Genomic DNA, 11,435 nt, shown 5'->3' with positions numbered 1-11,435 from the left:
AGGGGGGGGGGGGGGGGGGTTAGAGAGATGTGACACATCCATGTACAAAGAGGTGGGGGTAGGGTTCCCAGCATTCCTTGCTAGTGCGCAAGGGGCTAGGCTACTCATGCCTGGGGAGTGGGGAGAGGTCAGCCATAGTCCCAGCATGTCCTGGTGCTGGAGAGGAGCACCCCAAGGTGTTGGAGCCTGGGAAGGGTTGGTCAGCTGAGGCTGGGAGGAAGTCTTGGCTGATCTCCCAGTATGCCTTGGGGTGGGGGTGAGAGCTTACCCACAGTCCTAGGATGCCTTTGGGGGGAAAGAAGGTTTCTAGGATGCTAGGGAGAAAAGGTCAGCCACAGGCCCAAGGGGGTGAGAGCATTAGCCATAATCCCAGGATGCCATGGAAGGGTGTGAGAGAAAAACACCCCTCAGCAGTCTAGGATGCTCTCCCAGTATGCCTTGGGGCTGAGGGGGCCTCAGAAGTCATCGTCATCACAGAGGTCCAGGTAGACGTCAAAGGCCTCGCGGTTGCAGCTGCCATCAGGTGTGAAGACGAACTTGTGGAAGGTGCCATCAATGCAGATTGCTGAGGGAGCATGAAGGGGGGGGTGGTCAGGAGCTCCCCCTGTCCCATCAGGCACAGAGGTCTTGCTTCCAGCCCCATACCCCTGCACCCAGCCCCATATCCCTTCCTCCAAGCCCACAGCCCCAATACTTCCCCCCAGCCCCAGCACCACAGCCCCTGATACCATGATGACAGCCATGCCCCCTACCAATCCCCGCAGCCCCAAGTCTTGTTAGCCCCATCTGCTTTGTTCTAGCCATTCCCCCTTCCTTGTAACTACACCTTGACTCCCCCTAGCCCCCCCATTTGTCCTGTAGCTCTGCCCCTCTGCTCCCTAGCCCCACCCTCCCTCCCTCCCTCCAATGACTGACCGATGACTGAGTGGGCGGCGGGGGCCCCACGGCCGAAAGCACAGAGGCAGGCTGCCTCAGCTGGCACTGTGAAGCTGGCCAGGCTCCACTGTGAGTCCACGTAGGGGCCCAGCACCGGGCCTACCTTGCCCACCCGTGCCAGCCTGCAGGGCCAAACAAGAGCAGGGAAGCAATTATTATACTGTCCTCTCCCCGTCAGAAGCCCAGACCAGGGGGCAGCACCATGCACTGGAAAGGGTTAATGGTGGGAGGGAATGGGGCTACAGGGCAGATGCGGGGTAAAGGGAAAAGAGCAGGACTAGGGAGAATGGGGTCAGGTCTACCTGCCAGCATTAGGGGAAAATGGGTGGAGATACCGTGAAGGGGCAGAGCTAGGAAGAATGGGGGTGAAGCTGTTGGAGTCAGTGATGGGGCTATGGGAAGCAGTGGGCTGTGGTGGGGCAGTTGCTAAAGGACAGGTGGGGGATAGAGATGAAGAGGGTGGGGCTATGAGGTAAGGCCAGGGCTAGGGAGAATGTGGGTGGGCTACTGCGAGAACAGGTGGCATTATGGGAAGGAGAGGAGGTGGGGACAGGGTTGAATGGGTGGGGCTCAATGGCAGGGGATGGAGCCCAAGGCTAGGAAGAATGGGTGGGAGGGGCTATTAGGGGAGGTGATGGGGCGATGGAAAGGAGAGGGAAGGGTTGGAGGCAGAATCAGTGGGGTTGCTCTGCCTGGCATCAGTCACTGATGTCATGGGCAAGGGGTGGGACTGTGAGGAAGAGGCAAAGCTACAGGGCACCCCCACCAGTTTGGAGGCCTGAGCTACATGCACAGAGGGAGCAGGGCAGTGGTCTTCCCACCAGCAGTGCCCTGGGGGGCCTAAAGGTGTAGAGGATGGGGCTTTATTTGGGGGGGGTGCTGTTCCACCTCAGCACCAGCTGCAATTGGCATTATAATATAGTACACTCCGAGCTGGGTGCAATCAGTGTTATACTGGGCTGTTCACCCCCAGAGCTGCCTGCAGTGTGTTATTATGAACTGTTCCACCCCAGAACCAACCACAACCAGTATTATACAGGGCAGTGCCACCTCTGGAACTAGTTGCAACGAACTGTTATCCTGGAGCATTCCACCCCCAGAACCAGCTGCAACCATTATACTGAGCCATTCACTCCCAGAACTGGCTGCAACTGGAGTTACACCGGGCCATTCCACCCCAGAACCAACAGGAAGCAGTGGTTATACAGAGCTGTTCCACCTGAGTTTACTGAAACTGGTGTTATACTAGGCTATAAACTCCCCACACCAGCCATAACCAGTTTTATATGGGACTGTTCTACCCCAGACCTGGCTGCAACCAGAAATACACTATATTTGCCCCTAAAACTAGCTGCAACTGCTGTTACACTAGGCTGTTCCACTCCAGACCTGGTTTCAGCCACTGTTCTACCAAGCTGTTCCACCCCAGAATCAGCCACAACCAGTGTTATACTTGGCTGTTTATTTTGTTCTGCCCCAGAGCCAGCTGCCCCATAGACTGCAGGGCATTGGGGGCACCCGGAGGGGGCAGTACCCACGCGGAGCGGCGGTTGAGGCGGGTGTCACGGAGAGCAAAGACATGGACGGTGCCTTTGTCACTCGAGGCACAGAGGAAAGAAGAGTCAGGGCTGAAGTTGATGCTGTAGGAGATGACGGAAGAGGGGTTAGAGGGGCTGTGAGCTTCCTCCTAACACACTGTCCTGAAAGTGTGAGCTTCCCCCCAGCAGTGCCCCCAAGCCACGAGCTTCCTCCCAGGAGTGGGATTCCTTCCCAGAGGCTCCAAGCTTGCCCCTAACAGTGCCTTAAGGTTCTGAGCTCTACCCCAACAGTGTCCCAAGGCTGTGAGCTTTCACCCCAACAGTGCTCTCACCAGTAGAGAGTGGCAGGGTCAGTGCCCCGGCGTAGCTCCACCAGCTTGTCACGGCTCTGGGTGTCAAAGAGGCGAATGAGGGTGCCCTTGCGGGAAGCCGAGGCCACCACGGTGCCTGGAGGGTTCAGGGCCACACAGGCCACATCACTCTGGTGGGCATTGATGGTGAATGGGGCTGATGACGTGCCTGGCTTTGTGCTGGACAAGTCCTGGGGAAGGCAGGGGAGGAAGGTTGGGGTTTGAGGATGGGTTCTGGACCCCATGTTCTAGCTCTATGTCTCCCCACCCCCTGGTATCCCCCTTCCCTGGCACCCTGGAAGCCTGGCCTCTCAACTCCCCATTATACCCCTTTGCCCCCCAATAGTCCCCCAGAGTCCTTCCCACACTCTAGCCCCCAAACCCTGGCCCTTGCCTCTCCCATCCCCCTTTATGCCACCTTGCCACCAGATTTGACCTCCTCAAAACTCAGCCCCCCACTCCCCATTTAGCCTCAAATCCAAGCACCACCCACCCCTCTATTATACCCCTCTAACCCCACCCCTCTCCCATCAGCCCCTCTGTAGCCCCTAATCTTGGCCCCTGCCCCCCAAAATCCAGGCCTCTGAACCTGTCCATTATACCCTTTTTGCCCCACCATCCTGCCCAGATTTGCACCCCCAAAAAGCTGGCACCCCTCAAAGGCCCTCCCCCAAGGCCTACTCTGCAAAAGCCAGGACCTCCCTTGCTCCTCCCCCCAGTTGCAGCCCCACAAATCCAGGCCCCTTCTGCCCACACTCTGAGCCCCTGCTATACTAGCAGCTCTCCCAGACCTGCCTCCAAAAGCTGGACCCCCTCAGAGCCCCAGTTCCAGGCCCTGGAATGGACCATCCCAGTTCCCTCACCCCCATCCCAGTGCCCCCTCAATTGCCCTGACCCACTCCCCCTCCTTAGCCACACCCCCAGTCCCTGGGTCACAACTGGTGATCCCACCCCAGCCCCTGTTGAGTGGTCCTTCACAGACCTGCCTACCCATCCCTAAGCCCTGTCCACTCACCACCAGCTGGAGGCTCCCACATTTGTGTCCAGGGAAGACCAGAAGCTGCTTCTCCACACTGGGGCAAAGATCGCAGAGCCCTGAAGGGCAGGGGAGAAGATGCCCTGAAGTCTGGGATCACAGTACTACAGCGGATGGGGCAGTAAGGGGGCCCAGACACCCGGCTATCTAGCAGGCCTGGGGGCCCCAGATGCCTGAGTTCCTGGTACCTCTGCAGCTGGGGGTGAAGGAGGACCTAGATGCTTGGGGCTGAGGGCCCAGGCACCTGGGTTCCCAGTACCACTGGGCCTTGGGGGGTAGGCAGGGCATCGACACCTGGGTTCCTGGTATTGCTAGGGACTGAGATGGGGACCCACACACCTGGCTGAGGGGTCAAACACCTGGGCAAATGAACTGTGGGAGCTGGGGAGGCCCGGACGCCTGGATCCTGTACCTCGGGGGTTATCGCGGGTGTCAAACTCGAAGAGCTTGCATGGGTTCTCAGGAAATGAATACACATAGATGCGGCTCTGCAGCACAATCACGATCCTGGGTGGGGGGGAAAGAACAGCACCCAGACACCTGGGTTCTCTCTGGCCTCTTGGGCTGTAGAGGGGTTAAGCTGGGATGCCCAGACACCTAGGTTCCTTGCCCCAGGAGGTGGGGGATGGGAAGCCTGGACACATGGGTTCCCTCCTGGCTCCAACATAATTGGGAGTTGAGAAAAGGGACCTGGACATTTGGGTTCTTTCCCTCCCGCCCAGCTCTGGGGTCATGAGGGGAGGTCAAGCCAAGAAGTCTGGATGCCTGGGTCCTCAACCTAGTGTTCACCTTCTTCTGTCACTCCAGGGTTCTGCCCAGATGCAGGGGAGGCTGTGAGCCCAGATTCTTGGGTTCTTTGGAAGGGGAGTGGGGACTGGGGCGGGGGGCAGGACCTGGACAGCTGGGTCCCCCGTCCACTCACTTGTCATGCCGCATCCGCATGGCCAGGACAGGCTTGGTGAAGGTGAACTCCAGAACCAGCTTGTCCTTCCCTTCACGGGCATCGTCCCAGATTAGCACTGGTGGGGGAGATGGGGAGAGGGGTGGTGAGAAACACTCGCCTCCCCTCCCAAATCCCCCACCCACATCTCCAGAGCACAGAGAGAACCCAGGTGTCTGGGGCCTCCACCCCCATCCAAGTGTACCCAAGCATCCAAGCTCCCAGCACCCCCTGCTCTCACCCCCATTTCCACTCCTCTGCCAGAGGACCCAGGTGTCTGGGCTCCCAGCCCCACCCCCACTCTCACCCCACAGTATCCCCCTCCTCTCCCAGGGAACACAGGCATGCAGGGGCACCTGAGATGTCAGAGAATTTGGGGTTGGAACCGCCCCCAACCAATGCCAGCAGGTTGCTCCGATGCAGCATCTCCACGTGGCCCACACTGCCTACCTGCTCGTGGTCTGGGAGGTGGAGGGGGAGAGTGAGGAGGGATCCAGGCATCTGGGAGCCCCTCTCCACTCCCATGCTCTCTTCCCCCAGCCCCCACTGCCCTCCTGGAAAACCCAAGTATCTAGGCTCCCACCCCCCTGCTCTCACCCACCATCCCCAGCTCCCTTCCCAGAGAACCCATGGGCCCAGAACCCCTTATCCCCACCCTGCAATCCTTTCCAGCACCCTCCTTGTCCCAACCCCAGAGAGCCCAGGCATACATGCTTTCAAAGAACCCAGGTGTCCAGGCTCCCAGGCCTCTCCTCACCCCTGCAAAGGGACCCACATGTCCAGGCTCCCAGCCTGCCCCCTTGACTCTTACCCCTCCAGACTCATCTCCCCCAGGGACCCCAGGCATCCAGGATCCCCCTGCTTCTGCCATCCCCTGGGAAATGCATTCAGGCTCTCCCCATATCCCCCTCCCACAGCGAACCAAGCATCTAGGCTCCCAGTGCCCCCACCCTCCACCTCCCCCCTCTTCCCCCAAAGGGACCCCACACATCAACCCCCCTACCTCTCCCATGCTCACCCAGGTGCCCCTTCTCCATCAGTGGCTCCACATTGTAGATCCGGACCCCGGACTCCATTGCACAGCAAAAGCAGCCTGAAATAAGAGCCCCGGACACCTAGGTTTCCCGTCTGGACAACTGGGTCCCCTCCCTACTCTGGAGGTGGGGGCATAAGAGCTGGACCAGCAGGAGTCTGGATGCCTGGGGACCCTGCCCAGGGTTCCCTCCCTGTTTGGGAGGGGGTCTGGGGCTGGTGCAAGGGGGATCTGGACACCTGGGTTTCCTCCCCGCTCTAAGGCAGTGGGGCTGGAGTTCAGGGAGCCTGAATGTCTGGGTTCCCTCCCTGCTCTTGGGGGAGGGGTGAAGGTGCTGGAGCCTGGGTTCCCTGCTTGGAATCTGGGTTCCTTCTCCGCTCAGAAGGGGGTTGAAGGGACTGCAGTAAGGGAAGCCTGGTCACCTGGGTTTTCCGGAAGGAGAGGGGAGGAGAGGCTGAGGAGTGAGAGTAACGGGGGTTTGGAGCCCAGATGTCTGGGTTCTCTGGGAGTGCAGAGGGAGGGGTGCAAGATGCCTGGGTCTCTCACTTACTCTGGTCCTGGTTGAAGCGCAGACTGTTAACACCACGCTCCTGGGCCATGACGGTGCTGGGGTGCGGGAAGGCTGGGGGTCTGCAAGGGAGAGGAAGGGAGGTGAGGGTCTCAGTGGCCAGGCAGAGCTCCCCCATTTCCCCTCAATCCCCAAATGCCCCACTCCCTGCCCCCTGGAGCCCCCTAGTCCCTCCTCAATCCCACAATGCCCCCCCCAGCCCCACTCCCTGTTCCCTCACACCGTCAATCCCATAATATCCCACCCCCTGGCACTCCAATCTCCCTCAATCCCACAAGGCCCCACTCCCCCTCATCTCCCACAATACCCCACTCCTTACCTTCCTGGCACCCCCTCAATTCCTGTGCCCCCTTCCCTGCCTTCACTTCCACCGCGGACCCCCAAGACCTCAGGCCCAGAATGCCCCGTTCAGTTGCCCCTGCCTCCTCTTTTCTACCCCGCAGGGAGCAGCTAAAATGTAAACACAGCCTGGGCAGCTGAGCCGGGATCATCGAGTTGGAAGCTGAGCGAGAGCGATGCCGGGTCACATGACCGACAGAGGTAGAGATGATTGTTACAGTGAAGCCGAGGTAGCCATCTTGGAAGCTGGAATTACAGAAGGGACCTGCTGTGTCCACCATCTTGGGAATTGGCACTGAGGAGGGGCAAGCCTGCCTACCCGCCACTAAGAAAAGGGCAAATCTTCTATGGCCGCCATCTTAAGAACTGGCAAGAGGCTCTGCTACCCCCGTCGCCCATCTGGGAAACTGGAAGGGGAATTTCACTGCCCTCTGGAGGAGCTAAGGAGGTATATGGAGGGTCTGGGTCCTTCCCCCACACACTCCCCGGTTCTCTTCCTATTCTGCAATGTGGAAAGGGCCCAGACACCTGGTTGGCATTTAGGCTTTGGGGAGTGGGGTTGATAACAGGAACTGATAGCCCAGGCCCCTAGGTTCTCAGGGTCTTCATTCCCCCCCACAACCAGCAAGAGACAAGGTAGACACCACAAAAGGCAAAAAATAACATCTTTATTTACACTTTGTATACATCTCCATAGTAACTGACAGCCAGGGTAACCAGTGGGTAAAGTTCTGATGGCCATCTTGGAAGCTGACATTTCACATTTCCCCAAACCTGGCACAGGTCTCCTTAGAAGAATTCCCTACCCCCAAACACAAGGTTTGCCCCCAGAAGCAAGCTCTGGCCCCCTGCCCATTGCAGGTGGGGCTAAGGCCTGGGAGCAGGGGCACTAGCAGCCTCCTTTTCAGCCTCGTTGAACTGGCTGGTCCAGAATTGAGGGTCTTTGTTCTGGATCTGGAGGGGGTAAAAAAAATCAACAGGTGCTCTGCCACTGGATTTCAGCCCTTTCCCCTCCACTAAGCCCCACCCTCAGCCAAACCTCACTAATCTGGCACTACTAATCCCTACTTCTTCTCCCCTGGAATAGGCCTCACCCATAAATCTAGCCTGTCTTCCCAAAACTGCAGTACAAACCCTGCCAGTCTGGCACTAGCCCCTCCTCTTCCAGAAGCCCTACTACAAGCCGTGCCCCCTAAAGGCACAAACTGTCCCCTGCCTTCTCCCAGCTCTCACCCCAGGGATATCCAAATCTTTTATTTTGGAGTCCCACCCCTCCAGTGGGCCACTTACCTTGGCAACAAACTGGAGGATGTGCCTCTTGGAGGTCTCCTTGGTGGCTCGCCCTCCCCACTGCAACTTGAACTCGGTGGGATCCGTATGGGGGATAGGAAGGTACTCCAGGTACCTGCCAGCAGGGGGCAGGGCTAGCCTTCTGAAGCCATGCCAACCAGTCCCATTCTCCACTTCCCCCCCATCCCCAGGCAGCTCTATTTCCCCCTGCAAAATCTCCCCCCACCTGCAATGAGCAGGATACCTGTGCCTCACTTTCCCCCCCTCCTTCCCCGCACCCCACCCCCCCCCCCCCCCCCCATCCACCCTCACCCATGGATGCTACTGTTACTTAGGCCAGGCACAGATATTACAATTTTACCAGGATCCCCTGCCCCCCCCCCCCCAGCCTAGCCACAGCCCAACAAGCACAATGCCTAGGTTTTTCTGCCCCCACATGCCTCAATTTCCCCCAATGTCATTCCCCACTACCTTGGGACAAGAAGAGTGCCTGTTTCTCGTCTTTTTTCCCCCTCCCCCCCCCCCCCCCCCATCTCAGATGAGCAGGATGCCTGGGTTCCACACACCCACCTCCCTGTGCCTCAGTTTCCCCCATGTCATTTGAAGGTGTGGGAAGACACAGGGGCTGAGGGGAAGGGGATGGTAGGTAGGGGTTGTCTGGTTCCCCTTGGCACAAGCTGCCAAGCCTAGGGTCAGCCTGGGGTGGTGGGGCACCAGGTTTCTCTGCGGTGTGGTATAAACAACCTGGGATGGGCCTTGGCCCTGGCTGCTCTGAACACACCTGGGATGGGAGGGGCAGGGGGGAAGGGGAATGGAAAGGACCCAGGCATCAAAGGCTCCCAGCACCCCCTGTCCTAGCCTCCAAAACCCAACTCCCTTTCCAAAAACTCCAAGCATCCAGACTCCCAGCAGCCCCTATAAAGAAACCAGCCCTCACTCCCCTTCCAGAGAACCCAGGCATCTGGCTCCCACCCTTCCTCCTTCCCAGAAATCCAGGCCTCACTTCTGCCGCACAAACTCCTCAGTCACCAACTTCTTCACATCCCCGAAAACCTCATGTCTCTCCCTGTGTGGGGTAGGAAGGGATAAATGGGGCCACGGCTTCAGAGGGGAGAAACCTCACCCCTTTGCTTTGAGGGGGTGGAGTCTCCAGTGAGGGTTAACCCTTTCCTACCCAGGATCCACGCGTAGCCTCCGGAGCATCTCCCACACTGCCACTGGAAGGAAAGAAGGCAAAGTCAGAGGGAGTGTGGCCACTGAGAAGTGAGCAAGGCACAGGGAAGAGGGCGGGGTTTACCTTCTTTGACAGAGTTGCCCTTCATAAAAATGAAGCTGAGGATGATGGCGAGGAGGCCCAGCTTGGCTGTGCGGTCATCCCTGGGGGAAGGGAATGAGCCCAAGAATCTGGCCCTCCTGCTCTTGCCCACTAGCCCCCCTCCTTTCCCACAACTGGAAAGAATCCAGGCATCTGGGCTCCCAGCACCTCCTGCTTTCTTTCAGTCATCAACCCCCATCCCCCAAGCTCGGATGGGACCCAAGCACCCTGGCTCCCAGCACTCCCCGCTCTAACCCTCTTATCACCCCCCTTTCTTGATGTGGGATGGGAATCTGGGTTCCCTGCCTGCTTGGGGAGTGGGTTTGGTGGGTAGAGCCCAGATCCCTGTGTTCTTACTCAACCCCTCTCCCCTTCCCAGGCAAGGAGGGGACTCAAGTGTCCAGGCTCCCAGATCTGTGGGGAAGGACAGCAGAGTGAAGGAAGGTCCTGGACACCTGGCTTCTAACCCACACCCCCTTCCATCACTGAGCAGGACGGGAACCCAGGCGCCTGGGTTTCTGGATCCAGAGGAAACAGGCTATCCCACCTCTGGACTCCTAGGTCCCCAGCTTGGGGGAATGAGGGGGAAGGTTCTGGATGCCTGGGTCCCTCACCCCACCCCCCACTCACTGCTTGAAGCTGTCCCCAGGCAGGCGAGGGAGGGTGCTGACCAGTATGTACATGTGGGGCTTGGTATCCATCTCCTTCAGCTCCAGCCCAAAAACCTGCAGAGTTGAGGGGTGTGGGGTTAGCCTGGATGCCTGGGGGCAGGCAGAGGGCTCTTCCCCCAAGCACTAAGAGATCACAGCAGGAAATAGGGGGAGCCCCAGACACCCGGGCTCACTTCCAGTTTCAGGGGGGGGAGGGCAGGAGCCTGGATGCCTGGGGTCTTTCCCCAAGTGCTTAAAGGTCAGAGCAGGGAACCCTGAACACCTGGGTTCTATCCCCAGGCTATGGGGAGTGGGTGGGGTGGGGTGGGGTGGGGTCAGAGCAGAAGGAAAAGGGAACCTGGACACCTGGGTTCTCTGGGAGGGGAGTGAAGTCTGGTGAGTTGGAGCAGAGGGGACTGGGAGCCTCAATACCTGGCTTCCCTAGGAGGGAAGTGGGAGCTAGGAGGTGAGTGGGGATGGGGAGGGGGGCTGGGATCCCAGATGCCCGAGTTCCTGCTGGGTTCTGAGAGGGCATGTAGGGGACTGGGACAAAGACAGGAAGCCCTGATGCCTGGGGTCTCTGGGGGTGTATGTAGAAGGAGGGTGTTGGGGATGGCTAGGCTGGGGGCCTGGACACTTGGGTTCTTGCTGGGCTCTGAGGAAAGTATGTGGCAGGGGAGCCAGATGCCTGGATTCTTGCGGAGGGGTGGAAATCACCTTCTGGAGGGTCCAGCCTGCACGATTGACGATCTCTGGATAGACATCCCGGTAGTCACCAATCACCTTCTTTGGGGGGGGCGGGAAGCACTGAGATCCTGGATTCTTCGTGAGCTCATGGAGGGGAGAGGGGCTGGTGAGAAATTTGTGACCTGGATGCCCGAGTTCCCTTCTGACTCTGGCTGAGGAGTGGGGGGCTGATGCATTAGAGAGGTGGGGGCTGGGGGCTCAGATGCCTGGGTTCTCCAGGAGGAAAGCAGAGGCTGGGGTGTGAGAGCAGGGAGGGCCTGGGAGCCTAAATGCCTGGGTTATCTGGGAGGACAGTGGCTTCTTGTGTGTTAGAGCAAGGGGCGGGGGGAAATTTAGACCTTGGACACCTGGTGTTCTCAGGGTGGCAAGTGTGGGCTAGGGAGCAAGAGCAGTGAGGGACTGGGAGCCCAGATTCTCTCCCTTACCAGCCCGCTTGATGGGGATTTTCTTCTGATCTTTCACCAACAGGAACTGCACCAGCTCGCTCACCTGGGGGATGAGTGGGGGGAGGAGAGGGATCAGCCAGGCCATAGGGGTCTGCTGCAAACCTCCCCCCACCTTCCGCTCCTGTCCCCCTATTACCTTCTGATCCACCTGCCCTTGCGACCGTCTCTCCAGATTCCTCTGCACCTGGCTGGCCATTTGGCTGGGGGTCAGCACAAAATCCTCGTCCCTGGCATCTGCCTGATACGT

General features: G+C 58.9%; 2 protein-coding genes across 3 annotated transcripts in view; both read right to left on the bottom strand.

The window, feature by feature from the left end:
* Position 1: 1 nt before the first annotated feature.
* On the bottom strand, positions 2-7,605 carry WDR45 (WD repeat domain 45). Of its 2 annotated transcripts, XM_006032012.3 has the most exons (12): positions 7,417-7,605; positions 6,721-6,986; positions 6,384-6,463; positions 5,819-5,893; positions 5,157-5,261; positions 4,783-4,879; positions 4,273-4,367; positions 3,840-3,919; positions 2,807-3,015; positions 2,475-2,576; positions 916-1,058; positions 2-565 (listed from the first exon to the last, which is right to left on the bottom strand). In XM_006032012.3, the coding sequence occupies exons 3-12, from the start codon at positions 6,430-6,432 to the stop codon at positions 456-458; spliced, it is 1,065 nt and encodes a 354-aa protein (XP_006032074.1). In that variant the 5' UTR covers positions 6,433-6,463; positions 6,721-6,986; positions 7,417-7,605; the 3' UTR covers positions 2-455. The 2 variants fall into 2 exon arrangements, with proteins under 2 accessions (XP_006032074.1, XP_006032075.1); XM_006032013.3 differs by lacking the exons at positions 5,157-5,261; positions 7,417-7,605 and having other exon boundaries at positions 6,721-6,952.
* Positions 7,606-7,717: 112 nt separating this feature from the next.
* LOC106722679 (non-structural maintenance of chromosomes element 3 homolog) overlaps positions 7,718-11,435 on the bottom strand; it is a 4,623-nt gene continuing 905 nt past the window's right edge. Inside the window, exons 3-10 of the mRNA XM_025213677.1 lie at positions 11,325-11,426; positions 11,168-11,231; positions 10,713-10,810; positions 9,976-10,070; positions 9,328-9,407; positions 9,205-9,247; positions 9,034-9,096; positions 7,718-8,145 (exon numbers count right to left, since the gene is read on the bottom strand). Of these exons, the coding sequence (XP_025069462.1) occupies positions 7,917-8,145; positions 9,034-9,096; positions 9,205-9,247; positions 9,328-9,407; positions 9,976-10,070; positions 10,713-10,810; positions 11,168-11,231; positions 11,325-11,426 (774 nt within the window). The 3' untranslated portion in view covers positions 7,718-7,916. The remainder of the gene's footprint in view (positions 8,146-9,033; positions 9,097-9,204; positions 9,248-9,327; positions 9,408-9,975; positions 10,071-10,712; positions 10,811-11,167; positions 11,232-11,324; positions 11,427-11,435) is intronic.

Source organism: Alligator sinensis, unplaced genomic scaffold, assembly GCF_000455745.1.
Source record: "Alligator sinensis unplaced genomic scaffold, ASM45574v1 scaffold137_1, whole genome shotgun sequence".
Taxonomy (NCBI): domain Eukaryota; kingdom Metazoa; phylum Chordata; order Crocodylia; family Alligatoridae; genus Alligator; species Alligator sinensis.
Note: the sequence above shows the minus strand (reverse complement) of the source record. Positions and strands in the feature narration are given on the sequence as shown.